General features: G+C 45.9%; 3 protein-coding genes across 4 annotated transcripts; all 3 read right to left on the reverse strand.

Moving 5' to 3' along the window:
- Window positions 1–8,107: 8,107 nt before the first annotated feature.
- LOC115545542 (allograft inflammatory factor 1) lies at window positions 8,108–10,305 on the reverse strand. Its single transcript, XM_030358838.1, has 6 exons — window positions 10,147–10,305; window positions 9,975–10,036; window positions 9,756–9,822; window positions 9,639–9,680; window positions 9,398–9,554; window positions 8,108–8,931 (listed from the first exon to the last, which is right to left on the reverse strand). The coding sequence occupies exons 1-6, from the start codon at window positions 10,163–10,165 to the stop codon at window positions 8,844–8,846; spliced, it is 435 nt and encodes a 144-aa protein (XP_030214698.1). The 5' UTR covers window positions 10,166–10,305; the 3' UTR covers window positions 8,108–8,843.
- A 1,003-nt stretch (window positions 10,306–11,308) lies between these two features.
- Window positions 11,309–17,021, reverse strand: LOC115545512 (uncharacterized). 2 transcript variants are annotated; one of them, XM_030358779.1, is made up of 8 exons: window positions 16,894–17,021; window positions 14,145–14,420; window positions 13,769–14,050; window positions 13,351–13,605; window positions 12,932–13,192; window positions 12,742–12,849; window positions 12,636–12,661; window positions 11,309–12,031 (listed from the first exon to the last, which is right to left on the reverse strand). In XM_030358779.1, exons 1-8 carry the CDS (start codon window positions 16,994–16,996, stop codon window positions 11,888–11,890), a joined length of 1,455 nt encoding a protein of 484 aa, XP_030214639.1. In that variant the 5' UTR covers window positions 16,997–17,021; the 3' UTR covers window positions 11,309–11,887. The 2 variants fall into 2 exon arrangements, with proteins under 2 accessions (XP_030214639.1, XP_030214638.1); XM_030358778.1 differs by having other exon boundaries at window positions 12,742–12,852.
- cyp21a2 (cytochrome P450, family 21, subfamily A, polypeptide 2) lies at window positions 16,810–26,341 on the reverse strand. The gene is made up of 12 exons (XM_030358770.1): window positions 26,193–26,341; window positions 24,763–24,909; window positions 24,457–24,546; window positions 23,302–23,456; window positions 22,100–22,195; window positions 21,780–21,890; window positions 21,471–21,557; window positions 21,302–21,385; window positions 20,584–20,697; window positions 19,635–19,801; window positions 18,807–18,910; window positions 16,810–18,363 (listed from the first exon to the last, which is right to left on the reverse strand). Exons 1-12 carry the CDS (start codon window positions 26,320–26,322, stop codon window positions 18,065–18,067), a joined length of 1,584 nt encoding a protein of 527 aa, XP_030214630.1. The 5' UTR covers window positions 26,323–26,341; the 3' UTR covers window positions 16,810–18,064.
- Window positions 26,342–26,641: the final 300 nt, after the last annotated feature.

A 26,641-nucleotide genomic window follows, 5' to 3' on the forward strand; every position in this document is an offset into this window, starting at 1 on the left:
TGTGTTGTATCCACTCCAGTTCTTCATGTGTGCATTCCAGTTCGAATTAATAAATCTAAATAAATACACAGACCAGAGGCTACAGCAAGCTCCCTAAGAGACCAACCACACACACACACACACACATACACACACACACACACAACCTCTTGCAGTCAGACTCAGAATCTTGAGCCCATTTATTAGGGAACAGGTGTTATCGGGATTCCATCACTGCATTCCCAGAATCCTGCATTGTGAAAGTCTTCCCTTTTTTTTTTAAATGTATAATGGCATTTTATTCTACATACAAAACAACCATAGTATTTTTCAGGAGTCCACGACCACCCTGCCCGTTTTGACACACAAAAGTAATTTGACACTTCTGGGATGAGCCAATGATTCATCTGTTTGGAAGGTTTTGTTGGAGACAAACAAAGAATCTTCAGGCAACAGATGTGACAGCTGTGACTGCTCTCTCTCTCCTTCGTCTGCTGGGTCCTCTGTGTTTGCCTACCTGCTACAGGTAGCCAGTGGGCGGGGCTGAGAGGCTTGTCAGCTGATGAGGTGCACCTGTGCAGGTCTGCCACGCAGGCTTTAGCCAGTCTCTTTCCACAGAGGCAGGTGGGCTTGGGTTCTGTTTAGGGTGGTTCCTTAAGGTTTTGGACCTTTGGATTGGTTCCATGTTTTGTTTTATGTTAACACTATTCAACATCCACACAGCACACTTTCCACTGCCCATATACATAGGCTAGTCGAAAGAATTGTGTGTTTGGTCAGTAGTTCAGTTGGTTGGTCACATATGTTGGTTTGCTGTTCAGTTTGGTTTGTTGCATTTTGTTTGGGTATTTCCAACATGGTAAAGATGGTTTGTTGTTCCCAGTATTTGTTTTGTCTGTCTGGGTTAAGTTTCCTCCGTTCTGGCTCGGTCGTTCCTTGTGATTTTGGTACTGGTTTTCTGTCCAAACCATATAATCGCACATTTTCTAATCTTCCATACGCTACACTAATCCCTTTACAGATTTCATGATACTTACTTTATTCTAATAAATAACTTTATCCCTTATCATGTGTGGATCCCGATCTTTGCTCTGACCCGAGCCTCGTCTTAATGCAGCCAAGGAGATGGAAGAGCGTTATGAATAATTATTAGATGATTGTGTTGTACAATGAAAGACAGTAAAGATTCAATATGAATGGCAAAATAAGGATGGGATTTTATTTGAACAATAAAATATGTGTTGGGCAAATTATAGAGAGGCTGAGATTATAGATTTCATATTCAAAAGGCGAAGGGGTGAAAAAATTTAAGAAATATATTTAAGAAATATAGGCCTACTCAAAGCCCAAATCATTGATATCATAACCTATCCAATAATAAATAAATTTGAATTTGAATGGTAACAATTCCGTTAAATCCTCGTCCTCTTTTTGAACGTCTCACTCATGGCAGATCAGTGTGTTCGTTCTGATTAGCTCTTAATTGAGATCACCTGTCACGCACCCCTTTATTAAAGGTGAACACAATGGGTTTGGTTTACTTTTCGCATCGGCCTGTGTCAATCGAGGTTGAGTTTAGTGAGGGTTGAAAGTTTTCGATCTAGATTGCAGATCACTATTGTCACTTTATACAAACTGAAAGTATGCGTTGTTGCGTGTTTGTTTTTGTGGGCATTTGACTGAACAGCCCAGACAAATATTGCTACCAACATGGCACTTCGAAACAGACCACCGCAGTGAGTAAAAGTTATTTTCCTTTATTAATTGTTGACGTTTTTGGGCTGTCTCCTCAGACACAAGCCATCAGTATCCCTGCTCTTTGCACCTTGACATGCATGTCGCCGCTGTTTGTTAACCTAGCTTTGCTGATTTGTATCTTGTGATGTGTGTGTGTGTTTTTCTTAACAGGTGTTAGATGACTGACAAGATCTATGGGGGGGCCCCCTTTGGGCCCCCCCATACCAACTTAGCCTTCAAAGGAATCTAGTGCCATGGGACTCCAGTGTCTTCAAAACATCCTCGGAATACATGTGTATGAATGGTCCACCGAAGGGTTGATCTGGAAGCCACCACGGTCCACGCAGTAATCTGCTGCGTGGGCCGTAGTGGCTTCCAGAGCCATCTTTCGGTCTTGGTCAGGATTTGTTACAGTTGCCCTTCAATGTAGCAGGCTACGGGTTTCTGAAGAAGCCTGCTTTACGTAGCATTGGAGTACAAATATTGTGCAAAATGCTCATGTAATTGCACTAGCACTAGTAACCTGTAGATTAGCTTAGTTTAACGTCATTCCGTGCTGTCTCTGTCAAATGTGTGGCTTACTTTTAAGTCCACAAGGCCCTCTGGTAAACCACGTTGGAACACCCCTGGACAAGGCGTTTAGTCACTGGGGTGTGTGCTAAAGTTTTGTTCCATTTTTCACTAGTTGGTTAAGGTTTGGTAGAATTGTTTGGATGCTAGCGACGTGATGGCGTATGTACAAGAGCCTACCGTGGCCAGGCCACAGTTGCGACGGCCACGGCCAGATGGCCTAGTGTGAGTGTAACCTTGATTGCATTTGTATACTGTTTACCATTGGATGTTTATGTAATTTGGCTTAATTCATCCGCAGTAAAGCTGCATTTGACTATTCCAGGGTCGTTTTGTACAGGCTTTCAATTGACCATGTTGACTAGTGTGTGGGAATTTTTTATTTTTTTTTTCCTTTGCTTACAATCAAACGGTTGTGACCACTTATGCAACTGGGCTGTGAACCTTGCAATTCTAGTTGCATATTTGTACACGCAAGCTTGTCCATTTCTATCGCCATCACTAACACTAGCTTCAGCATTTCCTTGTAGGCCATTAGCTGACTTGTGTATTGGAGCGATGATTTGGGTATTTTAAGATGCTTGAAAACCTAAAATAAAGCAAAATGCGTGTCTGGTGTGCAAGAGCCAATTTGTTGGCTTGCAGTAGTCGAGGAGTTGCCGTAGGTCGTAAGCCATCTGGAGGTTGTGGCAATGGTGGCTTGTGGTAGATCTGCCATCCAAGAAAGGTTAATTCTTCTGAAGCATGATTAATAGTTTAGTAAATTGAATCTATTCATATAGAACTATAAAATCCAAGACTGCAGCCAGTAACTTGGATCACAATATGTGGAAAGTATTAGTCTTCATTTGTAACAGAATAATTAACATGACTAACTGGGTTTCTTCCATTTTCTAACTAGGGGGACTTGACTGGTGAGTCTACTGGATTAATCAGTAGCGGTACTTTGCCCAACAGATTTGATGGCATGACTACAGGGGGACAAAGACAATTATTCCCTGCCTATCAAAAGAGACTTCAAAAACATATCTGCTAGAACAGTTCCTATACTTTTTGTATAATTTGGTCATGCTGCAAATTTACTTTTTGTAGTTGCTCCATATTTAGTTCTTTGACAGCCTCACCTGCTAGAAAAGTCTATTCAAATCGGCTAAATATAATAAACTAAATTAATAGCCATGAAATGTTGTCACTTATACTAATGGCAAATACCCTCTTTCAGTTGGTGGTTCAACACTGATGTCTCTAAGCTTGAGGGAGAGCTCACAAGTAAATTACACGAATGTCCTGGAGCAATTGGAATACAGTTTTATTTAGTCTACCTGACCAGGGACATCTTTGAACTATAGGTCACCTAACCCAAACTTTTCACTCTTGTTAGGTTGTCCTTTTCTCTTGTTTTAACCCGAAAGGGCTGAAATATCAACATTTCAGGTATTCTGTTTGGATAATGTGCAAAACTTGTGGCTTCACTAATAAAAAAAATTAACAAATGTATTTTTCTTAATGTGGTTAAACTATTTAAAGATTTGTATGCAAAATAATTCTGCTCAATTTGTGGTCAACGAAAATATTTTTTTGATTTTTTTCATTTGATAAAACACAACTACGGGTTAAAGGTATTTGCTTTGGGCATCTTTTGATATTTTTAGAATCTAGCTCCATTGCCGTTAGAAATGGTGTCTCCCAGTACTGCAAAGTGCTTCCACAAGTTTAAAAAATGGGCAGAAAAGGAACTGCCAACTAAATCTATTTAACATGGGTAGAAGGTTTCCATGGAAGCTCTTGGCTGCTGGTTCCCAACACAGCTCCACTGTTAGCCTGTGACCTTGCGTTTAACTTTTTTTGACTTTTGGTGACTTTCAAAAAGAAATGAACTGGTTAATACAATAAACAAGACATTTCATGGTACCATTTTGAACCGTTTGTGGATATTGCATTAAATCCATATGCTTGAAACTTTTCAATAATGCATATCAACGAAACAATGGAATGAAATAAATGGTTCAAGCAATTTGTGGGACTTGGCTGCTTTTACATTATTACTCATTTTGGGGGTTATTTCAGTCTCTCCAACCTGCAGGTCGTGCGAAGAATCATGTGAATGGGAATATTCTATAAATGTCTATCATCTTTCGTCTCAACACTTCTGCTGCAGCCGCTCTTGAAGCGTATGAGTCCTTTGAGACCCCCTTTGATAAAAGGGGTTCTAAAATGTTGACCCTCAGTCACCTATTGCATCACTTCCTTTAGGGCTTCGGCCTCCTAATTGATCATTATAGTATAATTGAATGCCCTCTTTCATATACTGTATATGATACCTCCACCACTGGGACGTGGCAACAATTCTCCAAATCCATATGGGGGGGGGGGATGCTTGTGGACAGTAGGGGTGTATACTCGACATAAATAGGAAGCAAACTCATCTCACAAATGAGTAATGACATCTCACAAATATTTATTTAATAAATTGTTTCAATTTATAATAATCCAAAATCCAATGGCAAAACCCGTTGGCTTTTTGTCGAGGGAATCCAGGGCGATGCTCACTTCCGGGTTGGCCAAAATACGTCATCCCTCCACCACTCTACTGTACAAACACATGTTCAAGTTGAATGAGAATAATAATAATAATAATAATTCTGCCATAGTATTTATTTAAGGGGGGGGGGGGATACAAGTCTTTTGGCCATTTGTAGTGTTGATCAGCAGAGAAATAATTTGTCCGCAAAGACGGTGACGTCGCTTAGCAACGGTAGACGTCACCGGACTACTACCCATGCAAGTGAACGGAGCGTTCCACGGCATTGAGAAGACCCGTGTAATAAAGGCCTATAATATTTCTGTTTATGGCATAGATTTCTCCTCAGATTAGGCCAATAAACCAATGGTAAAATAAAAATAAAAATGCTCGATCAAAGGCCCGGCCTGGGAAATATCGGCCCGACCCGGCCCGCGTCGGGCTCGGGCTCGGGCAGAGAATCTAAACACTGACTGGAACTACTTGGCAGGTGTCTGTAGGGCTATATCAGGAGTTAATGCACGCACTGCAGCCAATCAGAATCAGAGTATTCCCCCAGACCGTGGTCTAAACAATATTATTCACGAGTTATAAACAACCCCTACACATCAATATTAATGATAACCCTGTGGAAATTGCCATAAGTGAGAGACACAATCTGGCACGTTGAGCACACAGTTGTAAACGAGTCACACAGGGTGTGACTCGTTTATTTAGTAAGAGAGAAACAGGAAATCAAAACGTGCTGAAGGTAAACAAGTCCCGCATGGGCTCTGACGTCATGAGACGCTCGTAATCCTTAAAAGGGACATCGATCCCTGAACCACCAAGACAGTAAACGACATGCCTAACACAATTGAAAGAACAACACATAACAAAATACTGTAGGTGAATTATGTTACACTCACTACAACCCATTAAATACGGTATGATTTCTAGATGTCATGGCAACGTTCGCTCGCGACACTGGACTTGCGATCGAGGCATCGACGCGGACGTTCATTCACATAGCCAAAAACAAGAGAATAGATGGCTAGATAAAATAAACATCAAGACATACAATTCTAAAAAGAACAGATGAAGCAGCTACCCTTTTTTCCTTCGCGGTTTGCCTACAGAGCAGCGCACCTGCATTTAATATAGGCCTATCCGTGTATTGTCACAATTTCTCAGTATCAAAGGTGAAAGTAGAAACGGGTGGCCAAAAGCTGTCATATTGTTAGTTATCACAGATATTTTTAAGTAGAAACGGGTGGCCAAAAGCTGTCATTTGTTAGTTATCACAGACAATTTTCAACAATGAATGATCTGTACGGAGCTCCATAAGGGACATTAGGGAGAACGCTCCCGGACAGAACCTTAGTTTGGAAGTCATGCTTAGTGACACGACAAATAGCCTACTTCCAATTGAAATACAAAATTTAGAAAATAGGCCTACGTATCCCTGATCACGTTTCAATAGATTAAATAACGTGACAGTGTCACGTATTTTCGTGCGACCATACCCGTACTTCCATCAGTATACTTAAAGGAAGTATACTATCCGCACTATCTACTACGTTCTTTTTTCAGATGTGAGTGCTGTTCCAAATCGAGTACTCCGTCCGTGGTGCACTAACCGGAAATTACGATCACGACTGCCGCCGTGGCTACTCCCCCGCAATAAACATCCCGCTTTGAACGGTGAACTCTTCACGCCTAGCAGCTATAAAAACTATAAAAACTACAAAATTACTATTAATGCAGGCTATGTGGAAAATGCGCCGACTTTGGCTCAGCCTGGCTCCGCCTCTTCCGCTACGTAGCTAAGATGGCTGCCGTTGAGTACGGGGAGTGTCCTTCGATCCACACTTCAGGATTAGCCCGTTAGCCCATCCGGGTCCTTGAAATATACTTCTTTTCGCCGGATCTTACTCAAATTTTGGCTAGTAAGTACGGACAGTACGGGTATTGGAACACGGCACAGGTTCGAGCGTGTGCCTGGGTTGAATTGCGTGTGTCTCACGCCGAATGCATGAGACATGAGAGCCTTGTACTTACGTGACACAAACCAGCACCGCAAACGCTCTCTCCCGCTTGAGATGACGTCTTTCTTTATAGGTTCATGGGTCTGATTCGCCGATTTCCCATGCTGAAATCCCCGAAGAGCATCTTCGACAATTTGGCTATAGATTGTCTCATTACACGCTAAATAATATGATTATAGCCTAATTATATATATATAGCCTATTCATATATATAGGCAATAGGCCTATATATAATTAGGCAATATATTTAAGCAATAGATCACGCCAGGCTGTGGCATGTGAAGTGATCTATTGCTTTTATACAAAGGTTACTGTTATGGCGAAACGAAAGTCATAGACACACTATGTTTAAAAAGAAACCAAGACTGTCAAAGTAGCCGTTTTATTAAAGAATACAAAAAAGAAGTCCCTCCTGGCTGCCGCTATGCATCGACGGTCGCTATGCAACACACTTTATCGTCCCTCAGAGAGAAGGCTCCGATAGAGCGGTTCGCCGGCAATTTATCCTATGGAGCAGTTCACTCGCCGTGTGCCTAAGCTTTCGTTAGTCCCTCCATCGCCTTGCTCACTCCCGGAGTAACAACATTTACACCCTCTCCATCATCCAACACATGTTTTACTTTGTAACTGTTTCTACTTCCAGGCGCGGAGTGATATGCAAACTTTCACAAAATGATCGGGCGTCATAGCAGTTATGTATACGCTCATTATACAACAGTTGGGAACCAATCAGATCGCTGGATTTAGGTCCCCCGTTGTATAAATATATATATACATCTAGCATTTGTGGTTTTGGCATAAACAAAACTAGGGTGCACTGTACTATTTGCGAACACCCTTTCTGAAGCCTCTCTCTCGCTCTCCCTCTCTCTCTCTCTGTCCCTCCCTCTCTCTCTTTCTATCTCTCTCGTTCCGTTTTGTGGAGCACGTTAATTGTCTTAGAACACTCCCATTCAGAATGCATTGGTTTACATTTCGTTCTGTGTAACACGCAAAAAGTCGGACTATCGTGCTCTGGAACACGCTTCAATAGATTAACGTTCGTGCGCAGGAGCACGCAATCGCGTGATACCGGGTTGAAGAGACACAGCTGACCAGGTTGCTATAATAGTATAACAGTGTGTGTGTACTGATGATGGAGCTACCTCCGTCTTTATTGATGATGTAGCTACCTCTGTCTTTATTGATAATGTAGCTACCTCTGTCTTTATTTTGCATGTCATTATTGATAATGTAGCTACCTCTGACTATATTGATAATATACATACCTCTGTCTTTATTTAGCATGTCTTTATTGATAATGTAGCTAACATTTGTCTATTATAGCAACCAGGTTGCTATAATAGTTATAATTATTATTATGTACAACAAATACCATTGAATAAGAGTTAAAAAGGCTTACTAAAGGAGACAAGACAATTTAAAATGTATTTGAACCTTCAAACAAAGTCGATTTTTAACGTTGACGAGTTTCATTTCCCTCCAAGCTTTGTGCTCAAAAGAGGATGTGGTTATCTTGGTCAGTGTGTGTGTGTGTGTGTGTGTGTGTGGTTGTCTTGGTCAGTGTGTGGTTGTCGTGGTCAGTGTGTGTATGTGGTTGTGTTGGTCAGTGTGTGTGTGTGTGCATGTGGTTGTCTTGGTGAGTTTGTGTGTATGTGGTTTTCTGGGTCAGTGTGTGTGTATGTAATTGTCTTGGTCAGTGTGTGTATGTGTTTGTCTTGGTGAGTTTGTTGTGTGTGTGGTTCTCTTGGTCAATTCCATATTAAGGTCTACCCACCTTCAAATAAATATCCATATGTATAAACTAAATAATGTAAGCATTTAATTTCTATTTATTTTTCTGCATAAAGCCGAACTCCAGGCTGCTGATTTGAAGCCCAGTGGAGTGAATGTGATCTGGAGGCAGCAGCCTTGGCATTCAGGGTAGTCCAGCGTTGGCCTTCAGTGAGGAAAGGATAGGCCAGGGTAGGTCAGGTAGACCAGGGTAGGTTAGGGCAGGTCAGAGCAGGTCAGGGTAGGTCAGCGAATGTCCTGCGCCCTGGCGGCCCGGTCTCCGCAGGTTCCTTGTCCTTGCCCATGTCTTCAAACATCAGAATCCTTTCAGAGAAACACAACACATGCCAGTGAAATTTGTTAGCCTTTTCATCCATGATGATGGCATGTGCAGCGGTAATCATGAATACAGAACAATGTTTCAAGTATGAACGTGTTTTATTTCTTTGTAGCGTCAACGTGTAAAGATTTACTAATATGTCAGGTCCTGATATATTTTGATCCTTATAATAGCTTGGGGGAGCTAGCATTTCCAGCGCAGAAATACCTCAGTGCACGTACGACAAAAAGAGAACCAGGATTCAGATTGAAGAAATGAGGAACTGTCCTTTTGACCCCACTCTGTTGGCTGTGGTTGCTTGTTGTTAGCGAGTGAATGCTGGTTAGAAGAATGTCTTTGCTATTATTTATTCTGCAGAGTAAATCGGAGCACCCGACAGAGGCCCAAATCGTACACATTATCACCCTACTACCCTGAGGCATTGATTTAGGGTCCTTGTTTTCTACTTACAGTTTCAGAATTGAGTTATTCTTGCCCAACATCATGTGGAGAAAGTCTCTGTAGGAGATGGTCTCCCCTGCAGACACCTGAGACAGAATCTTTTTCAGCTCCAAGTGGGTCTTGGCCTTGCCCAGTTTCTCCAACATTTGTTTAAGTCCCATGATGTCTGTCAAAAAGAGATTGTGTCGTTAATTGTAGTCGGTCAAAGATCCTTGATTCAAACGCTTGCAGTAATCCTTTTCTTTTTTACCTAAATCTCCGCTGATATCCAGATCAAATTCCATGAATTTAGCTGTAAAAAGAATGAATACAGGTTGTTAAAAAACAAATACACAACCTATTGTTTAAGAGAATTTCAATATCTTACTTTTAAACAATTCAAGCTTTGATGAAAGGTCTTCCACTTCTTCATATTGAGTGTCTGAGAGGAATTCCTGAAAGACGAATAAAAAGAGAACGGAATCTGATGTTAACTGATTCAGTGATGTTTAGAATCACTGAGAGAGATTGTGTTTAGAATCAGTATTGATGGTAGTAGCACTACTTTAAGTATTAGCATTGTGTAAAATAAGATATTTGGACCAACCTCATTGATTTTGTTGAGTCTTTCTTCCTGTGCAGACTTGAGGGCACCGAATTCTTTCCCTCCTGAAGCAAATAGGCAGAATCAACCAAACTGGAGCGGCCTTTTCGATTTTAACGCCATAAACCTAAACACGTCGGACCTATATCACCTAGTAGAGGCCATCCAGACTCACCTTGGATTCTTCTTGCCATTTCTCGGTGGCAGTGACTGAGGAGTACTGTCCACTGGGAGGAAGTGCAGCAGCACTTGTGGTGGTTGATGAGGAAGTGGATCTGTTGTCAACGTGCTCATTCCTAGTTTGGTTGTCCTGCCTATTCAGCACTGCCATAACGCAACTAACCAGAACTAACAGGTTAGCAAAAGCGCTTCCTTTTGGCCTTTTACCGCGGGTCATCTCCATGAAAAAACTCAACAATTCAGCAAAACTCAACCATTTACGAAAATGACCTGAATAGTGGTCGTTCATTCACCTCACTGCTGTACTCCCCACCCACAACAACTTTCAAGACGTTCTGCATCTTCAGAGTTCCTGTCTCCCTCTGTCTCCTCTCTCCTCCTCTGTGCCCCTCTGGTCCGTGCCCCTCTGGTCTGTCCCCCTCTGGTCTGTCCCCCTCTGGTCTGTCCCCCTCTGGTCCGTCCCCCTCTGCCCTGTCCCCCTCTGGTCCGTCCCCCTCTGGTCCGTCCCCCTCTGCCCTGTCCCCCTCTGGTCTGTCCCCCTCTGGTCCGTCCCCCTCTGGTCTGTCCCCCTGTGGTCTCTCCTCCTCTGGTCTGTCCCCCTCTGGTCCGTCCCCCTCTGGTCCGTCCCCCTCTGGTCTCTCCTCCTCTGGTCCGTCCCCCTCTGGTCTGTCCCCCTCTGGTCCGTCCCCCTCTGGTCCGTCCCCCTCTGGTCTGTCCCCCTCTGGTCCGTCCCCCTCTGGTCTGTCCCCCTCTGGTCCGTCCCCCTCTGGTCCGTCCCCCTCTGGTCTCTCCTCCTCTGGTCCGTCCCCCTCTGGTCCGTCCCCCTCTGGTCTGTCCCCCTCTGCCCTGTCCCCCTGTGCCCTGTCCTGCTCTGGTCCGTCCCCCTGTGCCCTGTCTTCTACCAAGTGGCCTGCCCTCTCACTGGTCCGGTGGGTTCCATGGGGGGTCAGGTCCTTCAGCGCCTCGGCGATGGATCCCAGATGGACCAGGAAGGCTGACTCAATCGCTGCCTTCAAATGAAGCCTTAACCTCCCCACCATGACTCCACTGAGGGCTTGATTGTACAGCGTTGGGAGTCTCTGAAAAACCCTTCATAAAATGAACATCTTATTAATTTAGCAGTGACACATATGTGAGACATTAAATATAGAAACAGGTAGTGGGAAACCAAAAAGCCTTTTTAGTAACACAGAGATGATTGAATACAGCTCAACACAAAACACAGCCAGAGCAGCAGGAAGTGAAAGTGAATTGGGACCTTCCACAACGGAGGCATGAGGGAAGCTCAGGAGGGGAGGAGCAGACAGCAGTAACCTGAAAGATGAGTCGTTTATAACGAATGTAAGATACATTCATTATATATAACCCTATCTGTCATATTCATATAGATATTCATCTGGATACAAGTTTTTCTTTCTACACCTTTTTTAATCAACACATCTTTCAACAGACACATCATTCACAGCTTTTGTCATTGCGGTAAATTACAAGCCATGTTTACAGTTAATTTAATTTTTGATAACATCACATCATCACCTTGTGGTGCAGTTGGGAATTGTGCGGATCCCTGACAAAGACAATATACGAAACAGCATTCAGTGTACACACAAGCTTTCAGGAGATCTTTTTTTTGCTTATTGATTCCTGTTTGGAAGGTAAATTCAAAGTTTACCAAACAATTGTTTAGTTTCCATAGACCCAATAGAATTTCCCTATAATCGCTTTATCAACAAATTTTATAGAATTAGTTCCTTAGCTTTGGATTCATCTACAGCTTGGAGCAGATCATAAAAAACATCGTCAGAGTTGGACTTTCCAGCGTTATATTGAACGTTATATCTTTCTTGATTTACATCCGGGATAACTTCATAAAACGGAGCCTGTGAAGAAGAAACAGGAGGATTCATCAAACTTAGAAACTGTTGAAGTCAGTCAAAAGGTGGAATAACATAAGTTGTTAGTCCACAATGAAAGCCATTTTCATTCCATGAAAATGGCTTAGAGAAACTTTATTATGCAATTTCATCAAGAAATCATAACACTGTTGTGTGTTAATATGGGAAAAATGACTGCTGTCATTATGATGCGGTAAGGTCACGACATAATAGAGATTAGTATGGTAACAGCCTAGTAGCCGGGCATTCCTACGATATATCGGGTTCTATTGTTGCTTTCCTACGATATATCGGCCTAGTAGTTGTGCATTCCTACGATATATCGGGTTCTATCGTTGCTTTCCTACGATATATCGGCCTATGGCTGTGCATTCATATGATATATCGGGTTACATTGTTGCATTCCTATAATGGGTTCTATTGTTCCAGTCTTACGACATATTGAGTTCTAGTGTTACGTTCCTACAATATATCGTCCCAGTAGCCGTGCATTCCTACGATATATCGTGTTCTAATGTTGCGGTTGTACACTGTACCGGCCTGGAGGCTGTGGATTGCCACGATGTACGAGGTAACTGCTCCTACTTACCGGTTCGGTTCCTACTGCTTCGCTCCCTAAAAAAACCCCAATAACAATCAGCCATTGATGTTACACGATTTTTAAATAACGATCATCGATCAGAAGCTGCTCTCACCTTTCTCGGTTTTCTTCTTGGAATGGAAGTAGAGTCCTCCTCCGACGGCCGCACACAGCAGGAGGTTGAGAGGCAGGGCCGCCCAGGCCGCCGCCGGCGACGCTGCTGCTGCTGAGACCACATCATCACTGTCAGGAACAACCATGGCTTCTACGTCCACAGCGTCCACAGCTCAGCGTCACAGACTTACTGTTGGTAGAGCGCCACGTCTCGGACGCCATCAGAACCTCGTCTTTATGCACAGAGCACACAGTGGGGGCGCCGGTGAGCTGCACCGCCTCAGTGAACAGCCGAGAGGTGATGGTGTTTTGGGTCATGTGGTTACGACCCCTCAGCCGGGAGGACCGGCTGGCCGTGGTCCACTCTAACGTCACGTCCTGATCACACTTCTCCAGGGCGCAGGTGAGCACACAGCTCAGGGTGAGGTTACTGCCCTCCTGCTCGGCAGAAACTGGAAAGACAAACACAACCAGAAGAGTCCACTGGGTGTTTCACATCCTGACGGGAAGCACCCCACACTGGGGAACGAGTCGTCGCCTGATGTTGAGTTCTTGATTTCTTTTTAGTTCATGTCTTATCTTGTGATCTCAACCAGTTTGTAAAGCTTACCGTGGAGTGTGTGCAGTCGGACTGTGGCTAAGACTTTAGTTTTGTCGCCATTAGGGGAGCACTGGTAATCCCCAGCCTGCCCCTGGCTTACAGCCAAAGAGAAGTCGGATTTATCAGATGTGACGGCTGGAAGGCTGACTCCATCAAGGGTGGGCTGGGGTCCCACCCACTGCACCAGACCGCCAGCGATGGATGAAGTATCACAAGAGAATGACACCGACTCACCCACCAGTGCAAATACTTCCTGTATACCATCTGGGTGAAAGGAGACAGCATGTGACAGAGCTCAAGCACTTGAAACGGAAATCATGGTGACACACTTCATGGTTAAACCTGCATTGGTCGTGCACTCAAGCAGCTAGTATTTGCTCATGGGCAAAGACAAGTACAAAGTGCAGATTCGAGTGCCAATGGATACCTGTGATGTTTAGCGTGTAGCCCAGGGAGGTTTTCACAGTGTCATTGTCTCTGAGTTGACAACTCCACGTTCTGCGATGGTCCATCGGTCTAGGCTTAAAGATTATTTTAGAGAAGCACTTTGAGGGCGACTTAAAGGAAAATCTCTCTTTGTTCAATGCTGTGTTGGCTTCACTCAGCCACTCTAGAAGGATTCCCTGGTGGGGACAAGACCGGACAAGTCCTTTGAAATCGTTGAGGTAACAATGAATCTCCATCATTTCACCTTTCTTCTCCGAAGTAACTGCACACATGACAAGAAAAGGGCAGATGTAAGGTCAGGTTTGAGTTTAGCTTCAGATCCCTGTGGGAGTGATTCAGTCGGTCAAGATGCTTACTGCTGAGGATCTCGAGTGACAGTGATGCGTTGAACCGCCCGTTACTGCACACATAGGTCCTCGCGCTGTCCTGTTCCAGGCGGTCAATGTGCAGAGAGCAGCCGGCCCCCAGCCTCACAGTGGGGGGCTCGTCGGCCGTGACCAAGCCCGCCCGGACCACCTCCGTGTAGAAACCCGGGAAAGAGTCGCTCACTTTCCAGTTGACCTCGGAGCAGGGTCCGACCAAGGGGATGGGACACGGCAGATCGACGCTGTCCCCCAGCACAGCGAAGACGGCTGAGAACAAAACGCAATTCAAAAACTGATTTGCTGGATGAGCGAAATGGCAGGAAACAACATATTACAGAGTCCTCGACTATCATCATACAAGTAAGCCTCAGTACTATTAAATCATACAAAAAAGATGGGTTTCGGATATTTACGCCTTCTGGATCCTCCCTGCGGTGAGACGAGCAGTTTGAAAACTATTTCCCGGTAGCGGTTAGCATTAGCGGGCAGTTGTAAATCCCCAGGTGTCCCGATTGGCTCCAAAGGTAAACTTATAGAGCTAGCTTATGATGTTTGTTTGCAATATTTTGTTCCCCGAATTCTTCAGGTCGGATTTTTATTTTGCCGTCAACCTCAGTCCAGTTCAGTTCAGTTTAACTTTATTGTCCCAAAAGGGAAACTTGTCTTGCAGTCAGGTACACATAAAAAACACAATATACACAAGGGCACACGACAAAGAGATAGACACAGGCTAATAAACGGTCATACTTATCTAGTCATCAGATTCAAATACATTTACAGGTACGTGCAAGGAATTGTGCAAATTGAGCAAACGTTTTGCACTAGGAATAAAAGAGTTCTTTGTCTTATTGGACCTAGAAAGAGGGACTCTTAGTATTCGGCCTGAGCGAAGGGCCTCGAATGAACAATGAAGGGGTAGATTTTTACAGTCCAATATAGACAATGCTTTCTGAGTAACCTGTGTCTTATAAATGTTCATTGAGGATACATGTGTACAGCCAATCAACTTCCCAGCCACCTTCACAATATGGCTGAGGTTGTTTTTGTCCCTAAGGCTGATGCCCCCATACCAGGCAATAAAAGAAAAAGTGAGAACAGATTCAATAAAAGCATCATAACCTTATCGACATTGAAAAAGTTAAGCTTCTGAAGGAAGTACAATCATTGTTACCCCTTCTTGCAAATAGAATCAGTATTAACGTCAAATTTGAGTTTATTATCTATCATTGTTCCCAGATATTTATACTGGTCAACCATCTCTATGCAGTTTCTATTTATGTTAGTAGGTGGAGGAGAACAAGATTGGTTTCTCCTTAAATCAATGGCCATATTTTTGGTTAAGCTGAAGAAAAGACTTGTCACACCAACTGACAAACTCATCAACCACTGGCCCATGCTGAGATTCATGTTTATGCAGTTAACTAACAATAACTGTGTCAGTAACAAATTTCGGGATGTGTCTATTAATATGTTGACTTCTACAGTCATTAGTGTAGAGGATATCCAGTAGAGGGGTAAGTACACAACCCTGGGGAGAGGCAGTGGAAGAGACACGCCTTTCCGAAAGACAACCATTTACCTTTACTCTTTGTCTTCTGTTAGTTAAGAAATCCATGATCCATTTCAGGAGATGACTCTAAAGATTAAATTCGGATAGTAGTTTACTGACTAAAACATGTCGCTGGAGAGTATTAAAAGCAGAAGAAAAATCTAAAAACAAAAGCCTGGCGTGTGTGCCAGGACCATCTAGATGGCTGTACAGGAGATTTACTAGTGTAATCTGGGCATCCTCCACCCCTCTTCTAGCCCTGTGTGCAAATTGCCCGGGGTCCAGGGACTCACCCACCCTTAACAACAAAAGACACTTCACAATCTTTTCAAATGACTTCATGACCAGTGAGGTCAGTGCCACTGATCTGAAGTCATTTAAACCCTTTTTAGTGTTGCCCTTTGCCACTGGAACAATAATGGACTCCTTCGATGCCTTTGGGACCCTTCTCTGTTCAAAGGACATCTCAAAAATATCAGTGAACACCCCACAGAGCTGTGCTGAACAGCACTTTAACAGTCTCCCATGACCATATGGACCCAGACTTTTATTGACCTTATTTCTCTTAAATACTGACCTAACATCTTCTTGTGTAATTGAGAATGGTGTGGACTTTACCAGAGCTTGCTCCTCAGTTAATTTCTTATGTTCATCTGAAAAGTCATGAATATCAAAACGTGAACCTGTACGTGAACCTGTATCGTAGTGCACCGCCAGGCGTAAGAAAAAACGGTTATTCATAACTAGATTGTTGTAGTAACTGCTTTTAAAATAAGCTGAATTCTAGTTTCTGGGTGAGTTTATTACCATAGTTCATTCTAGATTAATAGTCGAATGTTTGCATTATCTGGAAGCTGAATTACATTGTGTAGGCCTATAGACATTGTGGAGAAATTGGCCGCTGGGTATTAACGCTCACAGATCACAACCAAACGATAAAAGTCCCCCCGTCCTTCACCTCAGGAAAGAGTAAGTTGGACGCACGGAGAAGAGCCGTCATCGAGAACCAAACCTTTAGGTAGTAAGTTCAGTCAAAATGCTTCCTCTTTGTCTGAACTAATTAAATGTACGCATACATGTATTATTATTAATCATTACAGAACGAAATGAATGCATAATACATATTTTATTCTTAATACATTTAAATATAATCAACACATTATTTGCTACATTGGTATTGTTTGCTGTTACCAGTTTGAAGTCCGTAAGTCATCCGGATAAAAGTATAAAGTCCTAGAAGTGGTAAGGAACACATCTTTCTTCTTTCAATCGTGTAGTAGTCTTCGTGGTTCATCACTCATCCAACTGCTGTGTTCAGGAAGTGAAGGCGTTCAGTTTTGTCAAAGGGGCAACCACATTACAACATACACGTTTTTCTGATTGCAAAACAAGTTTTCCATGCCAGCCTTCACCTCTTAATGTGGTGAGGAGGGTTTCAAATCATTGTGTTATAGCGAATGACCGAGAAACCATACTCAAATCATATGGAGGCAAATGTTATCTCACATAAAGTAAAGTAGTAGTAAGTAAATCCATCTTTTGTCAGAACTTTTCCACCGTTTTATTTTCCTTCACAGAGGGGCGACATTGGGAAGTGAGAAATCAGCTGCACACTCTGCACACTCTGTTGAACACACTCTGTTTGCACTCTGTGAAATGGAGACATATTTGAATATCATGTTTTGGAAATAACGCTTCTAAATTTGCGTTGGATTATAGATTAATGCATGAGTAAACTCAATACGCACATAGGCCTATTTCCACACCTAAGAAACAAATTCCTGATCTAGAATGTTGATAGCTTACAAACAATAACCAATACTTTTTTCTAGTAGTTCTTAAAGAATCTTATTAAACGATGGTAAGCTGTAACCATCTGTGCTAGCATGCTGGCTATCTCCGTGGTTTGCTCTCCATGATGTCTTTGACCCAGGAGATCAAGAGGTAGTCCTACCCCTGGACCCACACGAGGTCCCACTCCTCCATCTTACAATCCTTCACCCCAACACAAATGGTTCTCCAAGGAAATTCAAAATAATAATCGATACTAATATCAACAACTTATGTTCAGGGAAGCACAGCTTTTTGTTTCATTTCCACTAACAGGGTGAATGTTCGGGTGGTTTCCCTTTTTAAGGTCTGCTTCACTCATGATGTTATCATTCGTTGTTTTATCATTCGAGCGTAGCCGCTCAACATAGCGGCTACGCTCGAATGATAAAAAAACGAATGATAACATCATGAGAGTGATAACGTCATGAGTGAGAGATTCCTACGGATTCCTACCCACGGGGAGATCCCTACGGGCCCTAGGGTTAGACGTAACAACCTTCACAGCCAGGATCAAGACCATGAAGCCTCATTATAGCGCAGTGTCGCCGCTCTGCTGGTTAGGGGGTCCCACGGCGAGGTCCGTCTCCAGGGGGCGGGGCACCGCGATGACCTTGTAGGACTTGACCTTCAGCACCACGCTGGCTTCCCCCTCCAGGTCCGGTAGACCCGCCCCCTCTCCCCCGGGGAGGAACAGGAAGTCCCGCAGCAGGTAGGCGGTGAACAGGAAGAGCTCCGTCCTGGCGACCGTCTCGCCCAGACACAGACGGGCCCCGCCCCCGAAGGCCAGCAGGTCGCGGGCGCGGCCGCCGCCCCCCTCCAGGAAGCGCTCTGACGGAGGCAACGGGTCAAAGGTCAACTCTGCTGAGCCAGCAGGGAGTGGGTGTAGGCCTACCTGGTCTGAGAGGGTAGGTGAGTGTAGGCCTACCTGGTCTGAGTGTAGGCCTATCTGGTCTGAGAGGGTAGGTGAGTGTAGGCCTACCTGGTCTGAGTGTAGGCCTACCTGGTCTGAGAGGGTAGGTGAGTGTAGGCCTACCTGGTCTGAGAGGGTAGGTGAGTGTAGGCCTACCTGCTCTGAGTGGGTAGGTGGTCTAGGCCTACCTGGTCTGAGTGTAGGCCTAGCTTGTCTGAGGTGGTAGGTGAGTGTAGGCCTACCTGGTCTGAGAGGGTAGGTGAGTGTAGGCCTAGCTTGTCTGAGGTGGTAGGTGGTCTAGGCCTACCTGGTCTGAGTGTAGGCCTAGCTTGTCTGAGGTGGTAGGTGAGTGTAGGCCTACCTGGTCTGAAGCTGTTGGGCTCGCTCCACACAGAAGGGTCGTGGTGAGCTCCGAACAGGTTGGGAATGATCACTGTGTCCTTAGGGATGAAGTACCCTGCAATACTGAACACAGTACAGATACGTTACGTAACCTCAGTAGTCTACTGAACACAGTACAGATACGTTCCGTGACGTCAGTAGCCTACTGAACACAGTACAGATACGTTACATGACGTCAGTAGCCTACTGAACACAGTACAGATACGTTACATGACGTCAGTAGCCTACTGAACACAGTACAGATACGTTCCGTGACGTCAGTAGCCTACTGAACACAGTACAGATACGTTCCGTGACGTCAGTAGCCTACTGAACACAGTACAGATACGTTCCGTGACGTCAGTAGCCTACTGAAGACAGTACAGATACGTAACGTGACGTCAGTAGCCTACTGAACACAGTACAGATACGTTACATGACGTCAGTAGCCTACTGAACACAGTACAGATACGTTACGTGACGTCAGTAGCCTACTGAACACAGTACAGATACGTTACATGACGTCACCTGTGATACTGAACACAGTAGCAACACTGAGTCCAGGTGCCCTTGTGTGTGTGTGTGTGCTCTGAGTCAAGGTGTGTGTGTGTGTGTGTGTGTGCGTGCGTGCGTGCATGTGTGTGTGCGTGTGCGTGTGTGTGTGCGTGTGTGTGTGTCGAGGTGCCCTTGTTTGTATGCGTGCTCTGAGTCCAGGTGTGTGTGTGTGTGTGCTCTGAGTCCAGGTGCGTGTGCGTGTGTGTCTGTGTGTGCGTGTGCGTGTGCGTGTGTCCGGGGGCCCGGTCTCCACCTGCTGTCCCTGAGGGCGCGGTGGGGGACGGCGAGGGGGGCCACGGGGCGGAGCCTCAGCACCTCGCTGATCACCGCCCCCAGCACCGGGAGGCGGGGCCTGTCGCTGTACTGGGGGTACCGCCCCTCCAGCACCCCACACATCTCCTCATACACCTGTGTCTGCACCTGGGGGGGCGGGGGCAGATAGGGGGCGGGGGCAGGGAGGGGGGCAGGGAGGGGGGGGGGGGGGTCCGGGGTACCAGGTACAGCAGCATCAATGCAGAGCAGTGAGTTTGACATTGGGGTTGGGTTTAAGGGGTAGAGTAAACCCTCTACCCCCTAACCCTAACCCTAAACCAAACCCTACAATTAAAAAACAATTCCCTAATAGGTAGCCCTGACTCTGAAACCAAAGCCTAGATCAAATCCTCACCCTACCACTGAGCTAGCGTACCCCCTACAACTGAGCTAGCGTACACCCTAACCCTGAGCTAGCGTACCCCACTAACCCAGAGCTAGCGTACCCCCTAATCCTGAGCTAGCGTACCCCCTAACCCTGAGCTAGCATACCCCCTAACCCTGAGCTAGCATACCCCCTTACCCCTGAGCTAGCGTACCCCCCTACCACTGAGCTAGCGTACCCTCCTACCCCTGAGCTAGCGTAACCCCTACCCCTGAGCTAGCGTACCCCCCTTCCCCTGAGCTAGCGTAACCCCTACCACTGAGCTAGCGTACCCCCTTACCCCTGAGCTAGCGTACCCCCCTACCACTGAGCTAGCGTACCCCCTTACCCCTGAGCTAGCGTACCCCCCTACCCCTGAGCTAGCGTACCCCCCTACCCCTGAGCTAGCGTACCCCCCTACCCCTGAGCTAGCGTAACCCCTACCCCTGAGCTAGCGTACCCCCCTTCCCCTGAGCTAGCGTAACCCCTACGACTGAGCTAGCGTACCCCCCTACCCCTGACCTACCTGTGGCCGGTGCAGCAGGAAGGCCAGGGTCCAGCTGAGCCAGGCGGCGGTGGTCTCCGTGCCCCCGATCAGCAGGTCCACCGTGGCCATGTGGAGGTGGGTGTCCGTCAGCCGCTGCAGACGGACACATGGACACAATCACACTGCACTGCTGGGGATGTAGGGTGAGTAGGCCTACTGACCAGGTCGTCACAGTGCTCTGTTGTAGAGTAGGCTACTACTCTTTGTAGAGTTGTAGCTACTAGGGCTCTTTGTTGACTAGGTCTGCTTAGGGTGGTTACTCGGGCTCAATGTTCAGTAGGCCTACTTAAGGGGTAGTAACAGGGCTCTTTGTAGGGTAGGCCGACTTGAGGGTAAGTTATTGTTGCTCTATGTTGTGTAGGCTTACTTAAGGAGTAGCTACTGGGGCTCAATGTTTGGTAGGCCTATTAATGGGTAGTTACTGGGATTCTACATACAGTAGGCTTACTTAACGGGTAGTTACTGGGGCTCATGTGGAGTAGGCCTGACTTAAGGGGCAGTTTCTGGTGCTTCTTGTTCACTAGGTCTGCTTAAGGGGTTGTTGTTACTTCATGTTGAGTAGGCCTACTTAACAGGTAGAAACTAGTGCTTTAGATTTAGTAGGCCTTTACTTAAGTGGGCGTTACTGGAGTTCTATGTTCAATAGGCATAATTAAGGGATAGTAACTGTTGCTTAATGTTGAGTAGGCTTACCTACCACACCGTCTTCAGATCCAATACTTTGTTCGATGCCTTTGAGCAGAGAGCTGGTGATGCTGTCCTCTGATTGGTTGTCTCGCAGCTATAAAGTCAGCAACATAAACAGATGTTATTGTTATGTTGGGAGTTTAATGTTAAATGATAGTGGAGACAACATGTCAACTTACTTTGTATTCCTTGATGTGTCTTCCTATGATGTCATCTCTCCTCGCCACCTCTTTCAGAAGACGGGAGAATGGACGATTTGGCAATTTCTTGGGGAAACCACAAATGTGTTTGATTATGTAAATTCGAGAATATTTATCAGTTAATTGCGTGTATTATGGCTGATTATGGGTACTGACTCTGAGTATTACGGCTTGTGAGTCTAAGCGTTCTAGATACTGACTCTGAGTATTATGGGTACTGACTCTGAGCATTATGGGTACTGACTCTGAGTATTACGGCTTGTGAGTCTAAGCGTTCTGGGTACTGACTCTGAGCAGGGGGAAGGAGTCCAGAGCTGATATCCACGGGGATCCCCAGAGAGACACGATGTTGTTGAGGCAGCTGTGCAGTTGTTGCAGTTCCTCAGACTCCTTCCCATACTGGAGACACAAAGAGACCACATTTAATACACACAACACTGATATCGATAATAGAAACTAACCTAAATACATGAAGTACGAAACTACACAAACTATAAAATCCAAATGCTGCTATCAACAAAGAAACTGAAAGTTGATCAAAATATAAAATGACATGAACAAAAAAACCTGTTCGACTCGTGTTTGTTTAATGATGATTTGGTGCTTACTTCTTTTTCAAACGTCAGCGTTGTGATGACGTTACTGGCTGCCACGGTGAAATCCTCTGCGAGATCGACCGCACGGCCGTTGTACCCAATCAGAACCTGAACAGAAGAATGAAGCACAGCTCAAATAAATACTGATCATTTGTGCATTGTTATATATCAGCGTCTGTTAATCACAGACTGTGCGGTAAATAATCACTGCCTTCACGTTTATTCAACCAAAACCCTTGGTAGACCTGTAGACCGGTCTGAGGACCTCAGTCTCTGTAGACCGGTCTGAGGACAGCAGTCTCTGTAGACCGGTCTGAGGACAGCAGTCAGTAGACCGGTCTGAGGACCTCAGTCCATGAGGACCGGTCTGAGGACAGCAGTCAGTAGACCGGTCTGAGGACCTCAGTCCCTGAAGACCGGTCTGAGGACAGCAGTCTGTAGACCGGTCTGAGGACCTCAGTCCCTGAAGACCGGTCTGAGGACAGCAGTCTGTAGACCGGTCTGAGGACCTCAGTCTCGGCAGACCGGTCTGAGGACAGCAGTCTGTAGACCGGTCTGAGGACCTCAGTCTCGGCAGACCGGTCTGAGGACAGCAGTCAGTAGACCGGTCTGAGGACCTCAGTCTCTGCAGACCGGTCTGAGGACAGCAGTCAGTAGACCGGTCTGAGGACCTCAGTCTCTGCAGACCCGTCTGAGGACAGCAGTCTCTGTAGACCGGTCTGAGGACCTCAGTCTCTGTAGACCGGTCTGAGGACCTCAGTCTCTGGAGACCGGTCTGAGGACAGACGTCTGTAGACCGATGTACCTCTCTGACCTCTGTGTGTCTGTATGTGTCTGTGTGTCTCTGGTTGTGTGTCTGTTTGTGTCTGTGTGCGTCTGTGTGTGTCTGTGTGTGTCCGTGTGTGTTTGTGTGTGTCTGTGTGTCTCTGGTTGTGTGTCTGTGTGTGTCTGTGTGCATCTGTGTGTGTTGTGTGTACCTCTCTGAGGGCCAGGGCCTGTCTCTGCACCAGGGCCTGCAGGCTACTGTGTGTGTGTGTGTGTGTCTGTGTGTGTCTGTGTGTGTCTGTGTGTGTGTGTCTGTGTGTGTCTGTGTGCGTCTGTGTGTGTCTGTGTGCGTCTGTGTGTGTGTGTGTGTCTGTGTGTGTGTGTGTGTCTGTGTGTGTCTGTGTGTGTCTGTGTGTGTCTGTGTGCGTCTGGTTGTGCGTTGTGTGTACCTCTCTGAGGGCCAGGGCCTGTCTCCGCACCAGGGCCTGCAGGCTGCTGTGTGAGTAGCGCTGCAGGGTCTGGTGCACCAGGCGGCGCTGAACCCTCCACTCCTCGCTGTAGTCGCCCAGCGAGATGGAGCGCCCCCCCCCGGAGACCAGGGAGCCTGCAGGGGGCCATCACAGGCTCTTTAATGTATAGCTCTATATGATATATCTATATCTATATCTATAGAGATATAGATATAGATAGATATATAGAGAGATATATATTCAAAAAGTGTGTTTGTTAAGTTAGTTTGTTAAGTACGTGCATTCAGTATATTCATTAAGTATATTCATTAAGTATATTCATTAATTACATTCATTAAGTACATTCATTAAGTATATTCATTAATTATATTCATTAAGTACACTCATTTAGTATATTCATTAAGTATCTTCATTAAGAATATCATTACTAATATCCATAAAGTGTATTAGAATGCATATTTGTGAGTTTTGGAAAAAGCTATTTGTATCCCACTACATATGCATGTCCTTCTCCTTCTCCTTCAGCCCGTCTCTTTATGTTAGTCTGGCTGAACGGAAGTAGACAGCGTCTATTGCCTAGCGTCGGATTTGGCCGCGACTCCTCCCCTTCCGGTTGCTGGCGTTCCCGTATTGTGCTCCCCCTCAAACTTGGAAACTAGGCAGTATGGCGAGTTTTGAAGAGGACTTTGACGGCGCTGTAAAGTTGGCATGTTTTGCTCTTTCCGTCGAAAATTGCAAAGAACTGCAAAAGATTTGCTTGCAGCATTGGCTGAGGAAGAAAGATGTTCTATTTTGCATGGACACCGCTGCTGCTTCCCGGGCTTAGCCCCGCCCTAGACGATTGTGATTGGTTTAAAGAAATAAAAACAGGCCCGCCCAGTTTCCCCACGGATAGACGGCTCGAGGTAGCATGGCTCCAGACCATTCTACTTGCTGTAGTTTGGTCTGGCTTTGCGAGACTACTTTATGTTGACCCCCATCTGTCCAGCGCCTTCTGGTCACCTGTGTATGAAGTGGGTTAGGGTTAGGGTTAGGGTTACCCTCTGTCCAGCGCCTCCTGGTCACCTGTGTATGAAGTGGGTTAGGGTTAGGGTTAGGGTTAGGGTTACCCTCTGTCCAACGCCTCCTGCTCACCTGTGTATGAGATGGGCCGGCCAGCGAAGTCGGACCATTTCCTAACCAGCGCCTCCTTGATGACGTCGCTGCTGTTCAGAACCACCAGCGCTGCAAAACACACACACACACACACACACACACACACACACACACACACACACACACACACACACACACACACACACACACACATAGACAGTATAGACAGTAGAATCCACAAACACCAGACGCCCCATCAACCAAACCCCCCCCAGCCCCCCAGCCCCCCAACCGCCCGCCCCCCCCCCCCAGCCCCCCAGCCCCCCCCCCAGCGCCGGTCCTCACTGGAGCTGCCGCAGGTCAGGGTGTAGACGGGGCCGTACCTCCGGGCCAGCCGCGTCAGGTGGGAGGGCAGATGGTCCTGGCCCAGATCCAGCAGGTTCCCCAGGAAGGGGAGACCACGGGGCCCGGGAGGGAGGCCCTTGTGGAGGACTAGAGGAGGAGGGGGGGGGGGGGGGAGGAGGAGGAGAGGGAGGGGGAGGAGGAGGAGCAGGGGGGAGGAGGAGGAGGAGAGGGAGGAGGAGGAGGAGGGGGGAGGAGCAGGGGGGAGGAGGAGGATGGGGAGTGGGAGGAGGAGGAGGAGGAGGGGGAGGAGGGGGAGGAGGAGGAGGTGGAGGGGGAGGAGGAGGAGGAGGAGGGGGAGGAGGAGGAGGAGGAGGGGGAGAGGGAGGGGGAGGAGGAGGAGGAGGAGGGGGGAGGAGGAGGGGGGAGGAGCAGGGGGGAGGAGGAGGAGGAGGAGGGGGAGGAGGAGGAGGAGGAGGAGGAGGAGGGGGAGGAGGAGGATGGGGAGGAGGAGGAGGAGGAGTCACTGGGTTGCTGACATCGTCACTGTGAAACCCGTCTGCTGTTATATAATAATTATACATTAGACTTATATCGAGCTTTTTTCTTGTATATTCAAAGACGCTTTACCGAACACACTATAACATAGTCTAATAAGAACTTATCTAAGTAAAAAGATGTAAATATCTTGAATATCTTAAATATATCTTAAAGCTTACATCATGAAAGAAGTTCGCAAACTCCCTGTTTCAATTTAAATCAATATACAAATCGACATCAAACTTTAAAAAATACTTTAACATACAAGAAACATAATCCATATCATAAATACAATACACGTCACAAACACACTATGGTATGATATATATACAACACGCGACTATGGTATGATATATATACAACACGCGACTATGGTATGATATAGATACAACACGCGACTATGGTATGATATATATACAACACGTGACTATGGTATGATATATATACAACACGCGACTATGGTATGATATAGATACAACACGCGACTATGGTATGATATATATACAACACGCGACTATGGTATGATATATATACAACACGCGACTATGGTATGATATAGATACAACTCGCGACTATGGTATGATATAGATACAACACGCGACTATGGTATGATATATATACAACACGCGACTATGGTATGATATAGATACAACACGCGACTATGGTATGATATAGATACAACACGCGACTATGGTATGATATAGATACAACACGCGACTATGGTATGATATAGATACAACATGCGACTATGGTATGATATAGATACAACACGCGACTATGGTATGATATAGATACAACACGCGACTATGGTATGATATAGATACAACACGCGACTATGGTATGATATAGATACAACACGCGACTATGGTATGATATAGATACAACACCCGTACAGTGCCCTCCACCTGGTCCCCCCGCTGAGGCAGAGGACAACGGCGTCCTAGAGGTCCCCCACAGCCACAGCGCCACGGCCAGGGCCAGCAGCGCCATGCTGGCCAGCAGCAGCCACGAGTCCTGGGTCATGATGGGGCGTCGGGCAGACCTGGGTCCGGCCCGACGCCTCCTCTTATAGCCCGCCTCCCTCCGGCCAGGCCCAGGCCGCGGCCCTCAAGGACGCCACAATATTGTGTCGGCCTGATAAGAGAGGGGCCCGGAGAGACGAGGATACCAGGCCAAGGACGATCACATGGCTGGCGTTTATTTTGGAATCGGGTGTAGATAAAAAAACACACAATATAACATCATGATGAACTCATTTCATTTGGTAGAATTCCATGAGGTAATTATTGCAAAAAAGTAGTTTATTGGTATTTTATTGTTGTTTATATTTGATTTACTCTTT

Source organism: Gadus morhua, chromosome 6 (genome assembly GCF_902167405.1).
Source record: "Gadus morhua chromosome 6, gadMor3.0, whole genome shotgun sequence".
NCBI classification, from domain to species: domain Eukaryota; kingdom Metazoa; phylum Chordata; class Actinopteri; order Gadiformes; family Gadidae; genus Gadus; species Gadus morhua.

What these genes read in the sequence shown, in the direction of transcription:
- LOC115545542 (XM_030358838.1), bottom strand. An exon ending in GACTCAACAAAATCAATGAG is followed by an intron (nt 9,823 to 9,974) that starts GTTGGTCCAAAT and finishes TTCGTCTTTCAG; the next exon opens with GAATTCCTCTCAGACACTCA. An exon ending in GGATATCAGCGGAGATTTAG is followed by an intron (nt 9,555 to 9,638) that starts GTAAAAAAGAAA and finishes TCTTTTTGACAG; the next exon opens with ACATCATGGGACTTAAACAA.
- LOC115545512 (XM_030358778.1), bottom strand. Translation starts at nt 16,996, where the DNA reads ATGAACCACGAAGACTACTACACGATTGAAAGAAGAAAGATGTGTTCC. An exon ending in GTCACTCGAGATCCTCAGCA is followed by an intron (nt 14,051 to 14,144) that starts GTAAGCATCTTG and finishes TCATGTGTGCAG; the next exon opens with TTACTTCGGAGAAGAAAGGT. An exon ending in GACGTGGCGCTCTACCAACA is followed by an intron (nt 12,853 to 12,931) that starts GTAAGTCTGTGA and finishes ATGTGGTCTCAG; the next exon opens with CAGCAGCAGCGTCGCCGGCG.
- cyp21a2 (XM_030358770.1), bottom strand. Translation starts at nt 26,322, where the DNA reads ATGACCCAGGACTCGTGGCTGCTGCTGGCCAGCATGGCGCTGCTGGCC. An exon ending in CGCTGACGTTTGAAAAAGAA is followed by an intron (nt 21,891 to 22,099) that starts GTAAGCACCAAA and finishes TTGTGTCTCCAG; the next exon opens with TATGGGAAGGAGTCTGAGGA. An exon ending in ACTCCTTCCCCCTGCTCAGA is followed by an intron (nt 21,558 to 21,779) that starts GTCAGTACCCAG and finishes GGTTTCCCCAAG; the next exon opens with AAATTGCCAAATCGTCCATT.